A 25,980-nucleotide genomic window follows, 5' to 3' on the forward strand; every position below is an offset into this window, starting at 1 on the left:
GCAATCTCATTGAAGTGTTGAGGATATAAATAAGTGCTGGTACGAAGTTTCAAGGAGGCAAGCTCTTATCAGCACCAAGCATCATTACTTCAAGCATTTATCAACCGTGCAGTATGGATTACATTTGGAGCAGTAGAAGTTTCTGTACAATAAGTCAAAGGGAAAAGTTTAAGGGCTGCCCCACAGTGCCATACTGAAATAAACCCACTGGAAACAACGGGGCTACCCGGGCAGACAGCCAGACTGACACAGCAGTGTATGAAGGCCACATTCTTGTCTTGTGCTTAGCTCATTTTAAGTGGGATCACATCCCATAACATGCCAGCCAGGCACTCAAACCCCCACCCTGTCAGCATGACAAATAATTTCCATGGAGCTAGCAGCAAAAAGGTCAACACCAAGGGAAAAGTGCCCCATGCCCTCAACGCAGATCTTAGCATGTCTCCCTCTGCCCATCCCAGAAGGAGTTAGTGCCAGTGCCTGAAAACTGTTCCAACTCAGGAGTTTTATTCTCCGTCACACGGATCGGCTGCCAACACAGTGCTGGGAAAAGCTGACATGCCCAAGAGGCTTTCCACAGCACATCCCCTCGATTTCAGCAACATTAGCTGCTACATTATGCAGCAGGAGTGGGACTGAGACACAGGTTGCTATGCTTTTTATATCTATTAACCTCCATTCTTCATCACGTTGCCACTGTCTCACAGCGGGTGCCTCAGCAGTCAGAAGCCTGCCAAGTTTGAAGCTTTCTAGCCCCTTCTCAGAACATCCTACCTGTGCATGTAACCTTCTAGGAGACACATTGCTCCTTCACAGAGAGATGTTTCCCCTCCATGAAGAAAAGATCTGTGCTATTTCACCAAGGAGAGATTGCACCATTCCTACTCAGTGAGAAGGTATTATTTCTCCATGAAAAGGAGTGCTGTACTTCCACAGAGATGAAGTATCTGTTATCCCTCTGCAGAGGCTGTGACTCTGTAGCCACCTCCTCTCATAGCCCTGGCCCTTTTTCATTGAACTGTGATACCTCTTAGTTTTAGAAATGACTTCCCCATTTTCATCTCCAGTGAATGAGGGATAGTGATGATGGTTGGTTGGAGCAGAGACCCAGTGATTTTGCTCAGGGTTAGCACTAATCAAATTCAAGAGCACTAAACTGTTCTTTAAAAAAAGCAAACTTGCCTGTTTTCCTACCTGAAAGTCTGCCACAGGGCCCTCATAGCCCTCCAACACCTGCTCCTCTTCCCATTTTCCCCATTTTGAAAACCCCTCAGCATCTCCAGGATCCCCACTCCCTCCTGCACATCCCTGCCTCCAACCCTTCCTCTGCCCACATCCATCCCAAGCTACTGCCTCAGACACAAGCACAAGCCAAGTCTTTGCCCAAAACTCTGCAGAGAAGAGAGCAGATGTTTTGCAGAAGATGAAGTCGCTACATCAGGGGTAACTATCCAAGCAAAACCTCTCTTCTCATGACACAGGTAGTATCATATCCCTCATTCTTAAGGGACCTCAAATTACATCCTGTGGACCTCAGAGTCAGAACTGCCTGTGAACACTGATGACTTCATACAGTAATATAACATGGAAGACCTCACTCAGCAGGCTTCCACACGAGGTCCCACAAGCATTTCTGAGCTTCAATTGCTCTTCACAGTTAGAAACAGACTGTCCCAGTTGAGCAATGTGTAGTACACACCCCATATTAGGGTAAAGGGGTATTTACTTGGAAATAGCAGTGTTATTGCAAGCAGTATTAGACTAATAGCTTAAATCTTGGCAAAGATCAGGTGTCTTTTAGACTTGGGGGATCTTGCACATCCATAAGCCCAGCCATAGGTTTGCCAGCTAAACAGACAAGACTCCACGAAGACACAGGCGCAGACAAAGAAAATAACCTACCTAAGTTCACATAAGTAATCCATGATGAAAACACAAACAGGAAGCCAAATTTGGCTTCCAGGTATTGCTCCAGCAACTGCAAAAACACAACTCCAGCTTAGAAAGGACTATTAGAGGAAACCCAGACCTACAGCTTCATAGACTTGCACATGTAGATCAGGGCCTTGAGCATACTAATAGGCTTTAATGGCTCTGACCAGCCCCACCTGGGGCCTCCACCCACACTCCCATCCATTTAAGCTCCAGTCTGGGCCCTCAGTCCCAGTCTGAGTCTCAGACTAAGAGTTATGCTGTAGCTGTCTCTAGTTTTGTCACAGCTGTGCCTGGTCATAGACCTCAATGACCCTGATCCATGGACTGACTTCCCAGCTTGATTTAGCCCCTTCCTTTACACTATGGACTTGTCTGGTGCTCACTGGGCCGTGTCTGCCACTTCAGTAGCACCTGTTTTCAGTTCATCCTTTGATGAATTCAGCAAAGGTCCAACTGAAACCCTTGGGAGAACTCTCAGTGTCTTCATAGGGTTTCAATTCAAGCCTCAGCAGCACCTCCATGCCAAACTCTGCATTTGCCTTTGCATCCTATTTACTCTGAACCCAATTAAAGGACGTGCTATTTATAGGTGGGCGTGGGTATTCCTGGGAAACTCTGTCCCTACTTCTACTGCCTCAGCATGGAGCAAATCAGCTGGGGGCATGTTGGCTATTAGTCCTGAGACCAGAAGCAGATGCTCCTCGTCCTGAACATCTGAGGGCATCTTACTCTGAAGGTTACTTGTTTCTCTGTATGACCCTGTCATTATTTATAAATTTTAGGGTTTGGGTAAGGCAGATTATTTTGCTGCATGACAGGTACTTGCACCTTTTGTGGAGCTGGGCAGTTAAGGTCTATATGGGCCTCGCATCTTATTTACTGTAGTAGTTCCTATATTCTGTATTCACGTATACAGGGAGGACTGAGATGACACGGCTGTTGTGTATTCACAAGTAGGAGGCAGCTGCATGAAGTTGTCAGTGCTGGGAAGACTGCATACAGCTCTTCATTCACTCGGGCTGTTGTTTTCCAATAGAAATGGAAAAGCTGACAAATCCTTCCTCTTCACAGCTTTAAACTCACTAAAGGCTGTAATTAGAATTAGCTTTTTTTCCAAAGTCCCCTGGTGATTTAAGGCAGTTCTCCTGGGCAGCAGCCGTTATTTGGACTAGTAGTCAACAGGCTCGCAGCCAGCTCTGCAGCAACCAACAGAAGTCAGTGGAGTCTGGAGTAAGAACATTGAGTGTTGAGGTGTTTGTCCGCTCTCTCACCACCCTGAAACTACTCAGCGGGACTCTGCGTGCTGAGGCACAGAGGTTTAGGGATATGTGTATATAAGGCACTTGGGCCCTCAGAAGGGCTCAGACAGCATGGGTCACAGATCAAGGGTACCAACAGTGTCCCTTGGATGGATGCAGGCAAGTAAACTGAAGCATTTGCAAACTCGCAGCAGGTCCCAGCTTCAGTTGAGTTCCTCCTAACGCAATTAACCTCAAAGAAAATTACAGTCTGGCACACTACCATTGACAAGTTGCCAGGCTTGTGGTGTAGCCAACTGTTTAACTGAGTGTGTGGTCATTTATTGCCTGTGGGAAAGGTAAGGTGAAATGAATCTGTGGTTGAAACAACTACATTTTACTGCATGTCTGCAAAATACCTGCAAATCCATCCTCTTGTGGACACATTCATAGCTTGGAACATGCTTGTTCTATAACACTGAATTGCAGGCTGATAAAGGTCCTTTTTCACCATGTTTAGTGAAGCTGGGGATAGTAATGGTAATCACAAGGTGGTGAACCTATAACTGGCCCCTCTTTCTCCTAGTTATACCAAAGTAAATCTCCTATGTCCCCCTCTACCTGGCCAAAGGTACCACAAAAATCAGCAAGTCAGACTGTTCAAAGGGCAAGTCATTTTGCTTCCCAGTAAACCTTGCAGATATAACCTATTCCCCAGGCTCTTCTGGTTCCTGTTAAAAGCAACTATTCCATGCAGAGCTTACTGTCTCTTTGCAAATGAAGGAACAAAGCTCATGAGTACAAAAATGGTAATTTCCTTGCCAGTGGGACAGCAGTAATGACGTGCGAAGTCTTGACCACATGAAGAATTTTTTTATCATCATGCTCAAGGGTTGTTTCTTCCTGAACTTTATCTCCCTGCCAGTGCTAGAAGGTGACTGTCGCAAAGGCCTAGATTCTCAGTGGAGGTGGACTGCTGTAACACATCTGAGTCTGCTAGACATCACCAGAGTTCAGAGGCTGTGAAAACTGCAGAAGGAATATGCACATTAGCTGATCTTTCCCACAAAGCTAATATATGTCTCAGTGATGTGAGGGGAATGTCTCAACAGTCTTAATGATTTGATTTAAGCTGATCAACCAGTCTCACTATATGTTTTTGCAACTGGTTCTGGACATCTTGTTGCTTAAAAGACTGAGATATCTTAGGAAGAAAGGGGTCGCATGAACAGATAAAAATTCTTGTAGGAAAAGGAAAACCTTGGGAAAGGAAAAGAAAAAATTACTCACAATTAGCTTGTGGGAACTGCAGGATGCATGAAATCCTGACCCCACATGAGTCACTTTGCCATTAACTTCATGAAAGCGGTTGAGTAAAGAATACAAAATCTCCTCGAGTTACTATACAAAAGGGTGCACAACTGATGTCTCTCATCCTTGCTTATACAACCCTAAAAACTGTCCTTTGTCATAGTTACCGCAGCTGACCTGCAAGAGCACTCTTTACAAGCGCTGACTGTATTTTTAGCTGATCTTGCATGTGACTCAGTAGAGAGAAATGAAGAAAGGCAGTCCCATGGGAATTCCCAGCTCTCTGCACACCACCATAGATCACCACAGCTGCAAGAGTCCCAGAGAAGAAACGGAGGCATTTCCTCTGCTCAGATGTATTCTGCCACCAGGGGGACATGTCTGTAATTTAACAAACATCTTAATAACAACAACAATTGGGTAAAAAGGCCACTGAGCAGACATGGGTCATAGCTGTAACTAATCACACTTTCTTAGTGAACCAAAAGAGGGATATTATTCAGCCAGTCCTAGATTTTGGTCTCTCCTTGACTAATCAGTGTGGGTTTTTTATGTTTTAGGTCATAAATCGATGAAGTTCTGTTTTCTGGAGCAGTTGAAATCTGCTTCCTGCAGAGTTTCCTGCACATAGCACTCTTCCATAACGTACCAGTGGTTCTCCATAAAAAGAGTATATCTGAGATAACAGGGCAAAAAATTTGGTACACCCTCAACAAATGTTCTGGCTAGACACTTCTCTCACTTCAGGTTCAAGAGGCACCTATTTGTAGCTAATTAGCCTGAGATTCATGTATGTTTAGCATTAGGAGCTGGCTAGGCTATGAAGTAACCTTCAAGGGTTAATCCCTGGCCATGTTGTTTCTAGTAAGTATATGAAAAAGAAATACTAATACGCTCAGGAGTAGAATAAAAGCTTTCATAGTACAAGGTTAATCTGCTGACCCAAGGCACTACTTGCACAGCTCACGCTAGCACCAAAGCCCTTCGGAGCCTTAATCTCCCTGGTTCAGTGCTGTATCACTGACTGTCTGCTTTCAGCATGCAGGACTGGGTGCATTTGTGCAGTATCTGTTTATTCTGCGAGGCAAGGCAGACATTTTTCAGCAGAAGGATAACAGAAAGCCAAAAGCCAGGCTCTGTCCATGGGAATTTGTAAAGATTCAAAGGCATCTTCATTCAAGACCTCATTCAGCATAGTACTAGGTATGTTTGTTAACAGCTCTCTGTTTGCTACTCCAGTTACTGAGGAAGATGATTAGAAGCCTTAAAAGTCATACTCCATTTTAGCTCACAGTGGAAATAATTTGATTTAATAGGGGACACAACTTCTAAATTAAGATTTGTGGCCACCATTGAAACCAGATAGTCAAGTTTTTAGCAGAGAGAGAAAGGCATATATACCCCCAATATCCTTGTTCAAAGACAGAGAACTGTCAGAGAATGACCACGGTCTGTGTTTGTCAAGGACATTTGGGCTAGTGTTGGTGGCCAAGGAAAAAAAAAGGCTCCAAATAACCACACTTTCCAGAAATATCACCATGTTCCAGGTAGGCAACCAAGAAACAAGGAGCCTGAATGGATGAATTAGAGCTCCTTAACTGGCCAAGATACAAGTCCAAGTCATTGGCCTTCAGTCATTCTAGTAGAGGTACAACATCACACCATCCATACAAGCTGAAGCTGCCCCTTATTGGTGTCAACCTATGTGGAAATTGTCACTTTCCACTGTTGTTAGCTCAGCCATGGTAAGAAAGTAAAAGGTAAAAATGTGGCCATCCAACAGGGAGAAGCCAACTAACTTCTTGTATCTCATGCCTGTGGGGCAAGTCTTCAAATGGAAGGAAACAATACTAACCCTACCAGGACTTTTCTCCTTTTCTGCACAGATAAATAATATGGAAACAGGACTTACCTCTCCAGCATAAGTGCAGACCTGAGATATATCTGTCAAATCATTCAGAACAGAATTGAAGTCTTAATTAATCTCTGCTTCTAGTTTAGACTGCTAATACTGTGTTGAGAGAGAGAGTATATTTCCCCAGGCATGGTCTGCTTCTAGTTTAGACTGATAACACTGTGCTGAGAGAAAGAGTATATTCCCCCAGGCATGGTTACCTTCCAAGCCAACTACTTGGCTCCTGAACTGGAGGTGGTTTCCATCTGTCCAGCTCAGAGAACTGAAGAAGCAAAAATGATTAGGCACCAGCCTGAACCCTTCATGTCAAAGGTCAATTTTAAGCATTGGTGATGTGCCCTTCAGCTTGGTATGTTGGCTCATGTCAAGATCTGTGCCCTGGAAAAATATCTGAGATTTGTGCTGAAAGACTCAGATTCTCAAATAGGACAAACTGACCTTTCTTTTGACAGAACCCATTGAGATATATATTGCTAAGGGTTTGCCAAGGTAATTTAAAGACAGCAGTATCTTTTCTCTGCTGTTAAGCTGGATACAATGGTCTGCTGAATGCTCTTTGCTGGGAATTCTCCCTATTCTGCCTCTCTTCAAACTGCCCAGAACAGAACTGCCCAGGACAATCCTATCTGCAGCATCCTAGCTCAGTTTTGACAGCACTGACCTTCTTCACAGAGCGATGAAGTCCTCTGCACTTCTTGTTCCCATCCCATTCCCACTAACATGATAATTTCTCATTGCAGGTAAATCATCTCACCTTGAGGTTTTTCAGAGCCTCCTCTCGCCTCAGACAGCAAACATTTTGCAGAAGACCCCATCTGGTGAGATGAAGTCTGAACCAAGCTCTCTGCAACCCTACAGCCAACCAGTCTATAATAAATGCGAGGATCTCACCTGTTTCAGTTTTGTTCCCACCATGGAAGCACTGCTGTCAAGCACAAATACAACATTCTTTGGCAATGGAGGAAGATCTGTGGGGGCGAAGTAGTGCACGAAATATCCATTAAGAATCTGTGGAAGAGCAAGGAAGTCAGGAATTGAAGGCAGATCATGATGCAGCGTTCCACACATTATGGGATATTTGGTTGGGCACACCTGATCCTGCTTTCAATGTCTGTGTCTACGCTGGAGGATATGAGTGCTCCTTAGTATCCCTCTTAATCCTGGTCCCCTGTTTATCCAGACTGGGGGAGCCTACTGGAGCTCTCCACATCTCCTTCCATGGTGGACATTGGGGTTTCCTTCCAAATGCAGTAAGGATATAATGTATGTCCCCAGGGATCAGAACCACAACATGCATTTGGGGAACTGGCCTTGTGTCCAGATATATACAGCCAGTATATTGAGAAACTGAAAAGCAGATACAAAACAGAAACTCAATGAAGTAGGTAGCTGTGGTTTTTAAGTACATCTTGTGGCTGCCAACTGACTGGTTTTATTCTGGATAGTTCTTACAAGATGGAGAAGTAGGCTTCACTTGGAAAACATTTTCTAGGACATTTGGAGCATGCAAGACAATTGAACCATCTCAGGTATAGGTAATAAAACAGAAAAGATGAGTCATGTGTACAGTACCTGAACATCCCCAACGCTCAGCTCCCTGTTGACATCATATCTAATTATGAAGTCTCCCAAAATGCCATTTCGGGCGATCCTGGTTTGCTCGACAACACTGGGATTGAACGTAACTTTAGCTAAGGTTTTGGTATGTCCAACTACAGTAGAAGGAGGAGAAGAAACATCACCTGTTCAGATAAAACCACAATATTACAAGTTTTTCCCATTGTCTTACAGATGTTTAAGCACAGCACACACAGTATTACCGCAGAGTCAGGTCAACTAGCATAGTTACATACTGAAATTAAAGATTCAGTTCACCAGTAATAAAGTAAGAACTTAATAACACCTCCCCTCTAATTCTAAACTGAAACCAACATTGGAGTGCTATCAGGGATATAAATGTTTCGGCAAAATTCCTGTGCTCACTTCTCTTTGGAGGTCACTGAACTCGAAGGCCATATATTCTCTGTACGACTGTTAATTGCTTTCTGTAAATAATGAACACACAACTTCAGACATGTATGTGATATTCATTCCAGCCAACTCTAGACATCTAGAATGCAGATCCTATACCTGAGATCCTGCCAGTCAATGCAAGTATGATTCCTTTGACCTGTTTAAACATTTCCTCTGGGATTAGATGAATCATACTGCAGATTTCTCCCTATTGATTATAAAGAGTTCTTGAGGTGACTTGTTCAGATGTGCTGTAGGCATGTGAGGTGGGATTGATCTGACTGATTGCTTGATCTGACAAGCATCTTATGTGTAATGTCTACATCTGAACAAGTCATCTTAGCTGCCTTTATGTTCAGCAAAGAATTGTCAGTATAGTTGCTGCAATTTCAGTCTTGCTGATTGAGACAAAATCCAACACTTGCTAGTGCAGTCATGCAAACTGCATCCCTGAGATGTAACTCACCCTAATCTCTGAGAGCCCTTCCTGAGTCAATAAAGAGAGATGTGCCTTTCAGAGGGCCTTTCAAAGATGGATAATAATTTAGGTCTGAGTTACCCTGAAGGAACCTCTGCTTGTATTGTTAGCTGTGTTCATTTTCTAACATTGAGGCATATGGAGATTCCTTGTTGTCTCTGTGTGGCCAAAATCCCACCTTACTCTCTTTTGGTGTGCCAGCTGTTCATTCCCTCTGAACTCCATAAAGACCCTTACATGAGTCTGACCAAAGGTCAGATTTTTGGCCTTGAATGTCCCCAGATTTTGACGGCTTTCCCACTTATCCTAACTAGCTATTGAAAACACCAAAACAGGTTCTCAGCTGATGTTCTCAGGTGCTTCAAGTCTCACAGTGATTATTCCAACACTCCTCCAAGGCACAGAAGTTCTATTATATCTGCTCGTCTGCTGATTAATATTGGGAACGAGCTGCTTAATTATACTGTGTGTGGTGGTCTCAAATCTTTGCCAAAGATGGCCCAAAAAGTCTGTGGTATGGCAGGGAAAAGAAAAGATGGGTGAGATTCAGTTTCAATTTAGGTGTTTACAATGCAAGTACCTATGTCTGAGTTTATGTTCTAGGCTCCCATTATGCTCAATGGAGACTCAGGTCAAGAGTGTCAAGGGAGATGAGGGTATGATACATCTGGCCAGACATCTGCTTTAGGATAATTTTAGTTATGTGCTATACCCCATTAACAATACTGATCACAATGGCAAGGTGCAGGGAGTCTTGGAAAGAGCTCCTCTCCAGAGGTTCTTATAACACTGTCTATGTAATAAGGAGTGGCACTTCTTCACCTCTGTAAAGTGCTTTGAGCAGCATTAGAGGAATGCAATGTGACATCTGTATGCAACATTGAACACAATCCATCTCATACCCAGATTCCACAGTGATTTAGAAAATCAGATACATATGGTTATGTCCATTTAACAAGTAGGAAAATGGAGGCATGGAGTGGTTACCTAACTCACCTGACTTCCCACAGGTCAAAGTCCACAGAAATGCTGGGACTAGGGTTCTTGTGGGTTTATAAAATGATTAGCCAAAGCTGTGCCATTTACTCTGAAGTGCTATGTACACTCTAGACTCCTCTAGGCAAAGGAATGAAAGTAAGAGTCATAAATCAATAGCACTCTAGGATGTTACTTCTGTGTTAATTTGGCTTTACTTTTATGGCTGTCCTGTGAGTGCATTTGAATAGACAAGGAACAAGACCATACTATTGAGGCAAGGAAGGGTTTTCTCATAGGCCCAACTTCTACAGAAATAAATTATAGCTGGAGAACCTGGAATGTGAAACAAATTCATCAGCAGAAGTCTTGACCAAGAAGGCTGAATGACAGATATTACTCAATTTCAGTAAAGTCAAGAATGGACTTTGCATCATGGCTTCTCTGACTATGCCAATTCCAATCCATCCATCTGATGGAAACAGAGAGAGAGCTCCCAGCCAGTACACTGAAATCACTTAAGGACACTAGTGTTAGATCTTAAAGGGGGCTTATAAAATTATTACCCAGAGCTTTGACATTTTTTCTAAAATCTGTGTACAGTTCAGATTTCTCCTGGCAAAGAAAAGTCATAAATCAATAGCTCTGTAAGATTATACCTCCATCTTGATTTGTTTTTACTTTTATAGCTGCCCTTTGATCTGATGAATCAACAGATGTAATATGTTTTTAATACATAATGCATCAGATTTCCTTGTATTGGCCTTCCTGGATTTTCCATCTGTCTTCTATCACTTTCAAAATCCCATTTAACTGCCAGTGTGTGGGAAATGCCCAGAATTTATAGAAATGGCTTAACAGTTCATTTATATTTTCTGATCTATTTGAAGGTTTTACATTACTTCTCCCCAACTGCTGAAAAGCAAGCATTGTCGTTGGTTAAGTTGCCTGACCACATCACATCAGGGTTAGTGAAAGTCATTCTCACACTGGAAACAGAAGCTCTCTCCTTATACCTACTGCACATACACATCTGTGGCTGTGGCCTTTGGACTTCACTTCTGTGTTTCTCTGCCATAAATACATTGATGGGTGAGCACAATATGCTGTGCACCACAACAGCATGAGTTCCAGTCCTAGCATTTCTATGGACTCTGACCATCTGAAATTAGCTGAGTTAGGTAGCCACTCCATGCCTCAGTTTCCCCACCTGTTCAATGGGCATAATAACATGTACCCAGTTTTGTAAAGCACTGTGGAATCTAGATGGGATCATGTGGATCACATTGCATTCCTCTATTACTCCTCAAAACACTCTTTGGAGGTAAGAAATGTCATCCCCTGTAACACAGACAGTGCTTTAGGAACTCCTGGAGAGGAGGTTTCCAAGGCTGCCTCACACAGCCATTGTCAGTGACGAGAATAGCTAGGGAAGCTCTCCCATTTTCTTCATAGCCACTCATCTCCCATCTCCAGGACAGAGATTAAAACCAAAACATGGTCTAATAGAAAAGGTCCAAAATACCTATTTTCCCTGGAATAATAGAAATCACATCTGGAAGACAGGTTATCTAATTCATTCCATGTTCCCAGATCAAATCCCTTCCTACTTGGTTTTATGACATGGTCTGGAAACACTCCAGACCTCCAGTAATGGAAACTCAGTACCTGCCCTTGCCAGTCCTTTCCAGAGCTTCACTTTTTCACTATTAGACATTTTCAATGTCTAATTTACATTTTTCTTTCTGGATTATAAGCCCATGGCTTCTTGTCCTTTCTGTTATTGGCACAGAAAGCACAGTATTCTTTTCCTCCTTGCAGCAACCTTTTATATATTTGAATACAGTAACTATCTCTTCCCCAGGTTTCTTTTTTAGGCAGCACTTGATATCTGGATCACACTTACTCTCCTCTGTTTATTGGCCCAGTTCTTTTCAAACAAGTCACTGAGAGAGGAAAATCTATGAGATATTGCAGAGTACAGAGCATGTATGAGCTCCAGAGACTTGAGCTGGTCTGTGCTCATACTGAGGTAGTTAACAGGGCCTTTAGACAAACTTTCCACTAAATTCAGCTAAAGAAGTAAACAGAGCAGGAAAAAAGCATTTTTCATATGAAACTGTAGTCGTCACATGATGAACAGTTAAACCTAAATTATTTTGGAGACTGGCAGAGTCAGTATCAGCACTCAAAAGCAAACTTCATCCTCCACTAACATGTGGAAACTTCTGGTCAACTATGATAAGAAATAAAAACCTTTCTGAGACCTATGACTTGGAAGAGAAAAAGTCATTCTCAAGCAGCCTAGTATCTCCCTGCCCAAGTCCATGACTAGTTTTCACACCGCTGCACTGGAGGAAAACAATGAGGACAGTCATCCCTGAGGATGCTGGGTAGGACGTCATTCAGAAAATGGCTCCATTCTGAGGTCACCAGAGAAGGCCAGGATCATTGGCCTCAATGTCTCCTGTTTTGGGGTTTGTATGTTGCAGAAGACAACACCTGCACATGCCAAAAGATCACTTGCCAAAACTCACATGCCTGATGTCTTCCTTTGGGAAAAACACAACTCCCAGATGGAGCTGTGTGCGCAGGAGTCTCTGACAAAGGAAATGTCCTGGAAAGACTTGTCATCATATTGTCTCTGCTCCATATTCAGAGAGGAAGTACGCAGGACTTTCCAAGAGCCTCTATCTATAGCAAAGCACAGCTTTACTGCTCATAAATCACTGGAAGTTTGTGAAACCAAGTCCAATCTTTGTATCTTGGGCTCCTACAGCCAAAAGCAAGCAGAATTGGACACTTCACTGCTTCTGCTCTTACTGCTGTGATTTCTGCACTGTTTCTCACTCTTTCTCATCAAGGGACATCTTCATTCTATAGGGCTTTAAGTTTTATCTCTTCTGCTCATCACAGACTGTATGGATACTAGCAGTTTGGCTGGAGTGAAAAGTGCAAATCCTGAATGACCATTAAACAGAGATATTGTTTTTTCCACTATGCTTCCTGCATGGTACATTGGCTCTATGGATAACATGTAGAAAGCACCACAAATGTAAGGAAGAGGATTGGTCCATAAAATAAAGGCAGATCAGCCATTCCTCCACTTTTGGTCATCTAAACTATCATTTTGGGTTTTTTTCATTAGTTTTGCTAACAGTGTTTATTGCCACAACAGGTTGGCATTTCAGTTATGAACATCAATCACTGCTGGTGCTCATCATCTGGTGCTGTGGATGACTCCAAAGCCATACTTGATTTTCAACTTAATTTGCCTATCCTACACTGGATCTTCAGGACCTGTACTCAGAAAAAGAATGTAGTTTCTTATCCAGGTCAGTCAGAGTCAAAATTATCTAAATGACTTGTGAAGCTACATCTCATCCTTCACAATGGTTTCAGCTTCGTGGCGCTTTGGATATATTACTCAGAATGCCATTTACCTGATGACTTGATGTCACAATACATTTTTCACCCAATACTCTCAAGGTAATTTATTAATACTTATCAAAATCTCACAATTTATCATTGACTGTGAGATATTATAGACATATTTGTAAAAATAGGAAATTGAGGAAGACAGTTTTCATGACATATTCAAACTCAAACCAGTCAGGCAGTATCATTTTCCAATGTGCAGGCCTCCATTCCTTATTTGGTCTTTTTTTTTAAGCCATGACCTCTCATTTGGGACACCACAGGTAACACAGTATGGCAGCATCTGGTCTGGCATCCTTTGCTGGCCACTGACTCAGTAGATTGCTACCATGCTCTCCAGTCAAGTGATCCTGAAGAGTTTTAAGCCACAGGAATCCAAGAAGAGACCAGACACTCTTTTTCCTGGTTTACTCCTAGTTTGCAGACTGTCTGCGAAGCAGCCACTCTTTAAATGTAAGACTCACGATTCACCTTTCACTTAAAAACCCATAGCCTTCCCTGGAGGTCTCACTGGATGTGCATATCTCATGCTCTTGGGTCTTTAGGTGTCATATGAGCAAGAAGGCTTTGCAGGGAGGATCTAATGATTCAGATGTTTTTGGATCAAGTTTGAGAGATGACAGCCGACTGGAATATAGTGGATTTCCAAGTGAAATGCTCCTTGCCTTGGCCTTGCCCTCCCTAGGAGTATTCTTGTGGTTTCCATTTGTGTTTAGGAAGGCATGAAGTTCCCGTTGTCTGCTCCAAGTGTGATTGATCTTGTTGGCCACAAGAGGTCACAAGCAATAAATCCCCCCCCCCCAGTCCAAAACAAGCTGTCCTCTGCGACCTATATTAGACCCTTCTGAGACCCTCTGCCAATTCCTTTTTTTTTTTTTTTTTTTTTTTTGGTCTGGCTGCTGGTAGTGTCCTAATATCCTCATCTTACTTTAGATCAGAAGGAAGCTCAGCAAACCTACTGAATTCATTAACCCTATACGCTCATCTGAGTGGCACTCACCTGAGTACCAATGAAGACTTGATCTGGCAGAGACACAACCCACTCCTGACTGCCCATGTTGGACCCCAAAAGTGTGTTTGGCATTTCAATGACTTCCATAGCAGTGATTTCATCACAACAAACAGTTTTCACCAAGTATATAGGGTGATTCCAAATAGAAAGGGTCTGTAATTAAATTCTGGGCAAGGATGAAGCACAGGGAATCTGAGTTTCAGTTGCTTTACCCATCCTGAAATGGGACATCTATTTTATATACATTTTACTGGCTAGGAAGGATTATGGAATCTTAGAGCTTGAGCCCATTTTTATATGAGGTGTTTTAAATCTGAAGCACAGTGCCAAGAATGATCAGTGCTCACAGATTGCCATTTGGAGAGCAAGTTACGAGAGTTTTCCCTGTATGTCATTTACATACAGGAATTTCCATACTGCACTAGACCAACAGTGTGTCTGCTCTGCTTAGTCTGTCTCTAACCTTGATCAATGCCAGATGTTTTGCAGGAAACCATATGCCACAATGCACTGTGATACTTCCTGATAGGTGAAAAAGGCTTCTTGTCTCTCCTGATGAGGAGCAGAGCACATTTATCACACAGTGCATGGATGTACAGCAGAGAGACTAATTAGCTGTATGAAGTTTGACCTGAAGCTAGTCCAAGTCACTGAGAGCCTTGATTTCACTGTGATTTGGATGAAATCAGTAGGATCACACTGAGCAATCAGTTTAACTCCAGTTCACATGCTTTAGGATCTTTACCTGGCAGACATGAACAGCTCCACTGATTTTGCTGGCATTATGTCACTTAGAGTAACTGAGGATCAACTCCCACAAGACTCTACATCCTGCTTCCAGGTCAGACTCACCCTCTTTTTTTTGGTAAGGGTTTTTTGTCAACATGTAACAATCACAGTATCCTGTGCTCATCGCTGTTAGTTTACACTAGAAAAATTACCTTTACACTGTCTGAACAGCGAGCGAGGACAGTTGGGGGTAAGAGTAGATACTCACACTGCACTTAGTGCTTTGGCAAAACATGGATTTTCCTCTTGGAATTTCCCATGTTCTAAAATGCAGGATTTCCTATCTGCCTTGGCAGGGATGGATGGAAAAAACAATTCACTTCAAATAAACAGTTCCCAGGAGATGGGGAGCCAGGGAAGAGCCTGCTCAAATGCCGAGTACAAGGCCTGAAGGCCCAGTTCAAAGCTTGTAAAGACAATAGCAAAAAAAATCCTATTGAGTTGAATGGGATGAGCCCTACATTCATTAAGCTTCAAAGTTCTCACATGCTTATGCACAGATACCACAGACACAGTCATCTATAGAAAATAGAACAAAAGCCATCAGCCTTTATGATAAGACTGAATTCCCACCACTGAACTGCACAGTTCATAATCCTGAAATCCCTTTCATGTTGTAGTGATTATACCAGCTTTCATGAACCTGGAGATTGCCCTGCCAGTGAATGAGAGATCTCTAAATAGGAATTGCTGATGGCCTGCAATGCTTAGAGACTTGCTTGTCACTCAAATGCAGCCACCTCTGGGGTGGAATGTACCTGTCATATAGTGAGTACAGCAAGAGTTAAGAAGGGAAAGTAAAAAAAGTATATTTCTAAATAAAGGCATAGTTTGAATTTGCCAGAATAATTCATGTTTAATGAGCTGCTAGCATTCATTTTTCTTGTTGTCTTCATGAGATGTGTCCTCTAGTTTCTAATACAGTCTTGATCCTAGATAATGCTGCTTTAATGCTATGTTGGGGGTTTGTTTAATGCCTCATTTGGAGCAGAGGGAAAGTGAACAAAACACCAGTCTACACAATCATCCAAGATTGCCTTGGAGAACTCCCAACACCGCCAGTCCAGTTTTCTAAGAAGTGATTAAGGCCCAAAAAGTAACAGAACCATGGGTCATAAAATCTCTGCTTACCTTCAACTTTCCCATTGCCTTTATGCTTGCTGTTTCGGAGAGGAGGCACTTCCAGGGAAACTATGCCTGAGTTCTCCAGGATGTTCACCTCCACTCGTAACCTCCCCACCAGCTGCTGGGGCCGGATGCTGACTGTATACTCATATTTTCCCAGTCGCCTTTGCAAAAGCTCTTCATAATGCAGTAGGAACCTGGCCTGCATCTTGCGAGGAATGAAGACAGAAGCTTTGAATGTCTCATAGCCATTCTCCCTGGAAGGAAAATCCAAAGACACCTTCACACCCCATGCACATCACACACCACCTCCTCCAGTGAATGATGAATCTGGATTTTGTTGGCCCAATAAAGGTATTTCCTATCATGTGAAAGCAGCAAGAAAGATAACATCATAATGCTTCACAAAGCATTAGGCACACAGGAGGTTTCCACTGGAGGAAAGGTCTTAACAGACTAGATGGCTTCTTACAGAGAGGAATATGACAGACATGTATAACATGGAACAGGGCCAGAGGAAAGGCTATCTCTTGGTTTCTTACACAGAGGATTTGCTAGACCCATATTTGATTCTTGACTTTTGCACTGTGGACTCATTGCAATATCTTGAGCAAAGTACAAATGAATGCCTCTTCCCTAATATTAGCTGTTTGTAGCTACATACTCAATGGGAAGAAATAGGACCCCTAAGACAACTCTACCACTGGTCACTTCTCTAAAAGGACTCTTCTCTCCAGTTGGCCACAGTGTGACATTAGTTACCCAGCATACAACTGACAGTCAGCTTTCCATTCGCTAATTTGAAGTGAGATGAATTCCCACCTTTAGACTTTATTGGCTTCGGCTGCCCTTCTCTTAAACAGAGATAACCTAATATGCTCTACCTCCCATACAGTGCACTGTAGTGTCCAGCTACCAGGCACTGATACGATGCCAGGCACTATTTGTGAATGGAAAATAAAAAAGCCACATAACAAGAATGGAAACTTTTAATGCCATGTAGGGATAACTTCAGAACTCACTGAGATTTTGCTGATGCCCGCAATGTAGTGAGTATTGAAAAGGATTCGAGACTTTTATTTCTCTATTACATATAATAAGATATTTTTTTTTTAAGGTTAGCCTTTAGGGCAGTTGGAATGACATCTCTGGGTGATACCAGTGGTCTAACAATGACAGGTAGTGATCACCTACAGAAGCGGGTGCAACAGGGCATGACGAGAGAAATACAGTGCTTCAAGAGAAATACAGAACTCTTTCAGGTTCTGCCAGTCCGTGTCTGGATCCTGAGACAGCATCCTTTGCTAAAGATTTCTGATGGACTTTTCCTACCATGAATTCATCTAGTCACTTTTTGAACCCACATTAAGTTTAGCATTCACAATTTCCAGTGGCAAGAAACACAATTTATGTGAAGAATATATTATTTTGGCCATTTTGAACCTGACATCTGATCATTTCATTTAATTTTCTCTAGTTTTTCTATGAAAGACAGAAAATAAAAATCCCTTATTCTACTTCCACATATCACTCATGACTTCAGATCTCTGTCAGACCTCTTCCTCCGCACAGTTTGTCATTTCTCTGGTCTGAAAATCATAGTCTATTCAGCTGTTCCTGATCATGTGTTCATGCTGGAATAGTGCTACTATCCCAGGTAACTGAGAATATTGTAGGATTTTCCAGAGCAGCAAAATCCATCCAATGGTCCGTATCTTTGAGAGCTATTTGGGGGAATTTGGGTACCTGTGGAACTAGAGTGCTGCTGAAGAAGTGCATTCAAGTGAACATACAGGCTTTTAGATCATTAAAGGGATGAGACTTTCTGCCAGTGCTTGGCCAAGAGGACTAAACACAGGCAAGCACTGAGAACAGGGCAAGTAAATGTGACTTCAAAAGGCTACTTGTGGTTCTACCACTGACTAACTTTGTCATCTTGAAGTTGTATCATCTCATTGAATTTCTGTGTGCCTTAATTGTCCTGCCTGTTATTCAGGAAGTAATAAGATTTATTTCCCTCTCAAGTACATCCTGGAGCATCTTGGAAGTGAAAATGTTGCGTAAAAGGGCTAGAAAAGGCCACGTGCAATTTTACATGACTTGGAGTATGGGAATGACACCAGGCAGTGCAGATAATGTTCTATTTAACTGCTTCTTCCTATAAATCCACAGATGGGTATGCCAAAGCAGCCAAAATAAAGATGGGAGGAGAGTATGTCGCTTCCCAGAACACAGCCAAATGCACAACACTTACCTTCCATCTGTGGGGCTTGGAGGTTTCTTGTGCCTTGCTTTGTCATCGCTGCTATGTTTCTTTTCTTTCCCTGTGACCTCTCCATAGTAAGTCTTGTTGCCAATGCTCCTGGAGAGACCAGAGATGTCAGCATGACCACTCTGCACCCATAGACAGTGACAGCTGTGCACCTTGCTGTAGAAGGGTTCACAGACTGTGCACATATGAATAGGCTAAGTGTGCTGCTGGTGTAACTCTCCTAGAGTCCACCGAAGTCACTGAGACAGAAGCCAACTTAGAAGTTCCCTGGCTGGTTATACCAGCAGAGTACACTTTTAGTCCAGGAGTTTATACCTCTAAAATGCCAATTCAGTAGGTAACCTCCAAAGCATAAGGATGCAAACCGGAAAACAAAGCAATTGCCAAGAATCCCAATGAGCACTTTTTTTTTGTCTGGTCTAGGATCCACCATCTGTGTCAATACACATCGCAATTTTCAGGATGACTGCTCTCAATTAGCTGCCTCCCTAACTAAAATGCTTCTCCCTGGGAATGAGTTACAGGGCCATGGATTCCATAAGGAAACAGCCCTTAACATATATTTTGGCTGGCCAGTGGCAAAAGACTGTTTTTCCTCCTATTCAGCCCAAATAGAAGTCTTTCTAAAAGAGCTGGTCCCCTATCTGCTATGGTCAGGTCTGAAGCTGTGGCCCCAATATCTATGCACAGGGAAGATCTGAGCATGACCAAACCAAACATGTTTTTGAAACAAAGAGCTTAATTTATTCCTTAGTAAGTCATTTCAGTATGAGCTTTGTTGCCCTCTGCTTGCTCTGCTATACACAAAGAATGACTATCACCTCCAGCAACAAGTCAACCTATCTGCTAGTTGGAGTTGACTCTCCTCCTCCATTCACAGCATGGAGAACTTGGAACAACAAGGAGCTTCTTAGGCACCACAGTGAGTTAGGCGAGATAACTATTATGTGCCAGTGTTGCTGAAACTTCAATTGGAAAGGTTTCTGAGGGCTAGGAGAGGTTTTTTGGTCCAAATCAAAGAGAGAGGAGGAGAAGGAAGTTGTTAAAACACACTCAGATGGGAAATAGAATAATTTTCTTTCCCCATGTACATTGAGGGCTTGAATCTTAGCATCCTGTTATCCAAGGACTTTCTCTGTGCTTTGGGGCCATGACTAGTCTTGGGTGGAGTACAGTATAAGTGTTGGTTTATTTTTCCCAAAGAAATGCAAAAGCCCTACTGCAGACTAGCTAGTTTTTGAAATTTCAGAGAGCTATCTGTGGGATGGGAGAACCATTGTCCACTCAGCTGTCAGCATTACTTACTTACATGGTAAAGTTGGAGATGAAGGCTGCAGCTGGGATCTGCATCTCAAACACACCTTCACGTGCCTCAGATCCACTGTTCACCATTGTGCATGACACCGTGGTGAAAGCATACCGAGAAATGATTGTGGATCTCACAGTGAATTCAGACATCCGAGGCCTGGTTTCCTGTAGGCATCAAAAGGTTATCTATTAACAGTGACAGCTAGGTAACTCACCCCTTCAGTGTTTCAATGGCTTTAATACTTAATATCCTTAAGCAAATAACCACCCTGTGAGTGGTGTAACTCCCTATGGGGAGTATTAGACTCCCCTATGAAAAACAGTCAACGGCAGGCCAGGTGGGCTTGCCCTTAAAATTTCAGGTGAGCTGCAAAAGGTAAACCAGAGATGTGGCACTGCCTTTGTTCACATACAAGAGCAAAGGCCACAGTCATTCTCCAGTGCTTGCCAAGGGTCCAGGAAGGATGAGAGCTCTGATTATGCCAGCCTTTATGTTGTGAAACACACTGATGAAATTCACCTGTATCCTAAATTGCACCCTTCAATCTGACCTTTTGAGAGGCTTGGGATTAGTCCCTTATGGCCTGGGAAGAGAAGCCCAAAATATGTCCCCATAGGGTCCAGAACTGATGTCAGAGGAACTGCCCCATAGACTGTGCACAAGAGCAGATGTAAGACCTCTTCAAAGACTAAGGTCACTGTGTATGAAGGATCATTTTCAAATTCATACAGTCAGATCTGTAAGTTATGTAAACAGAAAAAATGCTGTCAATGTAGTTGACTGAGTCCTCCTCTGCTGAGAATCCATTCTAGAGGTCTCAGGCAATGGATGGAAGAGATTTAATAAGAAACACTGACACCGTGATGTCTCAAGTAAAATATTTTAAGCCTTTTAGCCCACACTGGATGCTTTCCAGGAGAGAAGCAGCAGAGACTGCAATGAATGACGCATGATGTAGCAATGGAAGCTGAAAGCCAATTTCTGCTTCTTGGGAATGTGTTTTTGTGCAGAAGTCCTGGGTTGGAGCATTTCTCCAGTCTAACTTGTTTTTTGACAGCAACGTCTCCAGGGACCTCAACAGTTTTCTTCCTGGAAGGCTTCAGTGTATTTAACTATAAACAGCCCATGTAAAAAAAAAACCTATATGTTGCCTTAAACAAAGACCAAACCATCAAAAGCAGAAGGAAACTAAAGAGTAAAATACATTGCAAATACAGAGCAACTTCACTAAACCAGAGACTTCTTCCTATTGAGGTTGATAAAAAGTCACAGTCACACAAGACTTGTGAAGACAAGAACGTGCTCATCAAATGTACTTCCAGGATTTTTTTTTCCAAACACAAGTAATTTTGACAAATTGCTTAACAAAGGGAACAAGTGTTTGTATGAGCAAGTATGAAACAGGAACATTCCTGCAGTAGCTGATGGCATTGGAAGCAGTAATAAGTGAGCATCCAATTAACCAAGATGCTGGGCTAGTGATTTCCAAGCAAATGGAAGAATGAGTATCCATTGGAAACAAACACAAAACTGTCGAGACACTTGGAATAAAGCCCCACCTGCCTACACTTTCAAGGCATGGAAGGACTCTGATAAATGTGTCTCAAATGAACCTAACTGTGATAGATAGATAACAGCTGGACAATGTGTGATGTGCTCTGTATCCACGTACATCCTGCTTAGCAAAGGCTTAGCTCACATGGAGCACAATGGCAAGAAATTAGCACTTTTAGGGTGTGATTTGTCTCTCTGATTTCAGACAGCTCGGTGCGTTGGATCTAGACTAGAACACATCTGCTCAGATCTAATGTCCCCCCCTTAGGCCACTAGTGGTTATTATTCTGTTGCTGTTGATTAGAACTAGACCCTGCTATTCCTAAGACTTTCCCTGATACATAGGCATGGCTTTACAGTCTCATTATCCTGAAGGTGGAGTGGATGGGGAGTTTTGATCAGAAGCAGTGTTGAAGGAATGTTTCCAGATGTAATTAGCTGATGTTTCTTCAGTCTTCCATACCACTAATTGCCTGTGGCATAGCAAGAGATATAGAGGATTTAATAACAGAAGTAAAAGAATCAGAAGCTACAGCAAATTCTTTGGTTCCAGATCTTCTGCATCCACTCCCATGTTCTGCATTTCATCATAAGCTGTGGGTTCAAACATACTTGACAGCTCAACAGCAAAAGAGGATCAAGCCCTTTGCCTTTTACTTGAGATACAAATGGTTCTGCAGTGACAGATTTGACACTGAGTCTAACACTGTGAATGCAGTGATGGATTCACCTGAAGTTAGAAAGTCTTCAGAATATGACAGAGGACATGGACTTGCCCTTGTTATGACAAGAACATAAGGATGGTTGTAATGGGTGAGAACAAAAGCAATTCTAACCCTGTAGCCTATCACTGGCAGAGATCAATAGTACCTGCTTGGAGAAGAGCGTAAAATGAGTCCAACCTGCATGGATACTACCCAGAAATATTTTCTCGGTTTTCAGTAATTTGTGGCTGAAGGAACTCCTGAACCAAGGGTGATATTTTTGTGCTTAGTAAACCTCTGTGGATTTTCCTCCTGTGACTTTACACAGCTGCTTTTTGAATCCATGTAAACTTTTAGCATCCACAACATCTTGTAGCAAGGAGTTCCACAGCTTAAAGGTATTTTATATGAAGAACCACATCACTTAGGGTTTTTTGCTGAATCTACTATTTGCTGGCTTCAACTGATCTCTGTCATATCTCTCTTATCCCACTGAACAAGCTCCAGCTCTGATATCCTCACAGACTGAGGAACAGCAAAAACAAATGAAAAAAAAAGGCATTCAACACCTCTTCCTCCTCCTGGTGGTTAGGAGTTACTGTTGGAGAAAGCAAACTCTTAATAAGGGCATTACATACAACTGAGGATGAAAGAACTGATTCATCTTCCCATCCCTGGAAGGGATCTGCCATTCCTTGTATACAGAAAATATAAACAGTGGGGGCAGAGGCAGTTTCCAAACAGGTTGCTAGGTCAGGCTTGGCGGGCAGCCCAAGTTCCAGCCTGCGATTCTTGTGCGTTCCCTGGAGCTCTTGCACAATCCATCAGCGCCTGATGCTCTGACCTACAGCTGCGCAAATGCCTGTTTGTTTTCTCCGCTTTTCATTAAGGCCTTCAGAAGATGAGAGGCAGCACAAAGGGAAAAACAAAACAAATCATTTGTTTAATATTATTATTACTGTGATTTATTATCCCTATTAAAAATAAAGCTAGGGAATGCCAAGGTGGCAGATTAGCACACTGCTACGAGGCAGGTTGGCTGGATGTTTTATGAAGGTGTCCTGGTTATGATGATGAACTGGGAGCTGAAATTTTCTTGCCAAACAAATGATTTTATGCTTGTTTACATCAAATGGAAAAGACAGAAGAGAGCTGAAGATAAATGAAATATACTCCATGTTTTACCTTTATCAGTTGCTTTCATCAAAACAAATTGACCGTATCTCAGATTAGAAGTAATAAACTGGTAATAAGACTGAGAGTTGCTCTCCTCTAGGCTGCTGATTCAAATCTGTCAAAGATCAAAGGGATCAGAAGCTATTAACATGTGATGGCTGCTCAGCGTGTGAAATGAGTTCCTCCAGTTCTCAACTGGAAACCCCATCCCTCAGAAAAGCCAGAAAAATAACTGGCCATGAACAGGAATTTCACTGGCTGCCTCTTTAGCCAAAGTTTTGATCTAAGCTGTGCAACTCTCAGTGCAGCAATATAGCCAGATCTCATAGATTTGCTGTACATCTAAACTTAGATTCCCATGCTGAAAGAAGGATATTGGCTTCCTTGTTTTCTTCCTTTCTTTAGTAAATTTCAGAGAGAGAACAGAGATCTTCAAATTTCAAAGCAAACTCTCCCTTTCTCTTCAAATTCAGTGAGATTTCATCAGGCTTATGTTCACTGCATAGGTTTGCAACATTGGCTGCTTTCTCTAAATCTGAGGTGAAGAAGGTGGATTGGGAAGTATTAGAAGAACCTGTACCTGTTGCATTGATCAAAATGCAGAATTTTTACCTAGAATCTCACTCTACCATCACCCACTGACATCATAGTTCATTCCTGGGTGCAGGAATGCACACAAATATATACATAGAGCAAGTGTAATTCCCGTGAGGTAAAATAAAGACAGAGTGTGATACGTACCAGCCTCTGCAAAAATTTGGCCTGTCTTGGAACACGGCGTGCAACCTGCAAAGAGTTAAGGGAGTTAATGGAGCCTAGTCAACTTACAGAGACATGTCACTTGTTTAAATCCAGACATGGGTTTGAGTGACTGATTACCCATGGCCAGGTTCAAATGTTCCTCTGGTTAAAATTAAAACCTGAATCTCTTCTATATTAACAGACCCACTGATCAAAGCTCAGCAGTGGAATGCGGCTCTCGCAGGCGAGGAGGTACTGTGTATTTTGCAAATGCTACTTGTCAAGAGACCCTCTATATGAAGACAGGGACCTCAGCCTTTAGACCTAGACCTGGATGCTATGTCTTGGCCCTGGCAGTATATTCCCTTATAGCTTCCTATGGAGTCACACAAAGACTCTGTGTCACTGTCTTTGCCCCGTTGCATGGCATACGGCACATGATGAGAAGGGCTGCTAAATGGTCCACAATGCTCATCAAATGCCACGCAGGGCCCATCTACATCCTCAGGTAAGTAAAAGCCAAAGCTCATTCCCCAGTCCAGATGTGGTCTTCATCTGTGCAAGAGCGCTCAGCACTCATCATGGGTTACAGACACTGGGCAGGGAGAGGGCTGAGGGCATGACAAGCCCAGTCACCTGAGACTGTCCTCGGCTCAGCACAGCGTGGCTGCTTCGAGCTAGAGCAGCAACCAAGTTAACACCTAGCACCCAAGTGGTGGGGCTTAGCAAGCATAACCCCATTCCGCTGCATGTGTGGACCTGCTCTAAAGGAGGACTTGTGTAAATTAGTGTTATGGCTTCAGCTTTATCGATATTACCTCAACAGCAGATCCATTGCCTAAAAACCCTCCACAGGTACTGTGAATTTATTGTGCAGTGACAGAGAAACACTAGTTATGTGCAAAAAGGGAATAAAGATATTTAAACTCAGCCACAGGTTTTATTATTAAACACAGTGCTTCACCTATGACAATGCAATCGTAGTCATTGTATTGCCCTTCACAATAACAACTCCTCTGACTTCTTCCCTGCACATAGTGTAATTCTCAGCTTAGCAACACCTCCAAATCAAATCCCTCCGCAAAACAGAGAGTACAAGTCTCTTGTCAATGAGGGAAGCCAAGTGACTTCTTAAAATGTCAGTGAAACTCCAGAGAGCAGAGGTATGCAATGATTTTTTTTTACCTGATTTGCCCTTTCTGTTGATTTACACTGAAATAACAGCAGTCCTTGCCAAAGAGATGTTTTTATGTCTGTTTATATCATGCACTGAAAAGCTCAGGAAAGCCCAATGGAGAAATTAAAGTCTCCTGTGCTAGAATCTTTATTATTCCCTTCTGCATTATATTAGCCAACATCTTGTAAAATTAGAACCAAGGGAAAACAGCCCCCTTGGGATATTCTCAATGGAGGAGAGGAGAGGAGAGGAGAGGAGAGGAGAGGAGAGGAGAGGAGAGGAGAGGAGAGGAGAGGGGAAGAATTCTCTGCAGTTTAAATTTTGGAAGAAACTTTCTGCCTGGGTCTGTTATTTCAGGCAAGTAAAGCACCTCAGGAGCCTGCTGTGAGAGGTTGCAGAGTCTCCATCACTGTAGGTACTTCCAAACAAGCCAGACAAATGTCTGTGAAGTTGGCCCTGCTTGGAGCAGAGGCAGGGATGAGAGATCAGTGGTCCTCAGTATGTTTTTTTACTGAAGGATTACCTTTTGGAACAAATCCACCTGTCATCTTGTATGGAATGGTCACAGTGGATTTTACTGACTAATTGGTGAAACTGGGAATTTGTTTACTGGTTTTACCTTTCCCCACCACACACACATTTTGTTTGCTTGCTTATTTGCATAAGAAGGCTTTGTATTACTTGGTTCCTTCAAAAGTGTCCTGGTTTTGGCTGGCATAGAGTTAATTTTCTTTCTAGTAGCTGGTATAGTGTTATATCTTGGATTTAATATGAGAATAATGCTGATAACGCACTGATTTTTTTAGTTGTTGCTAAGT

General features: G+C 42.6%; 1 protein-coding gene across 1 annotated transcript in view; it reads right to left on the bottom strand.

Moving 5' to 3' along the window:
• ITIH5 (inter-alpha-trypsin inhibitor heavy chain 5) overlaps window positions 1–25,980 on the bottom strand; it is a 49,359-nt gene that overhangs the window by 21,384 nt on the left and 1,995 nt on the right. The window contains exons 2-7 of the mRNA XM_075024619.1: window positions 23,986–24,030; window positions 19,811–19,974; window positions 18,484–18,591; window positions 16,236–16,486; window positions 7,972–8,141; window positions 7,291–7,407 (exon numbers count right to left, since the gene is read on the bottom strand). Coding sequence (XP_074880720.1) covers window positions 7,291–7,407; window positions 7,972–8,141; window positions 16,236–16,486; window positions 18,484–18,591; window positions 19,811–19,974; window positions 23,986–24,030 — 855 coding nt within the window. The remainder of the gene's footprint in view (window positions 1–7,290; window positions 7,408–7,971; window positions 8,142–16,235; window positions 16,487–18,483; window positions 18,592–19,810; window positions 19,975–23,985; window positions 24,031–25,980) is intronic.

The sequence above is a fragment of the Buteo buteo genome, chromosome 4 (genome assembly GCF_964188355.1).
Source record: "Buteo buteo chromosome 4, bButBut1.hap1.1, whole genome shotgun sequence".
In the NCBI taxonomy this organism is placed as follows: domain Eukaryota; kingdom Metazoa; phylum Chordata; class Aves; order Accipitriformes; family Accipitridae; genus Buteo; species Buteo buteo.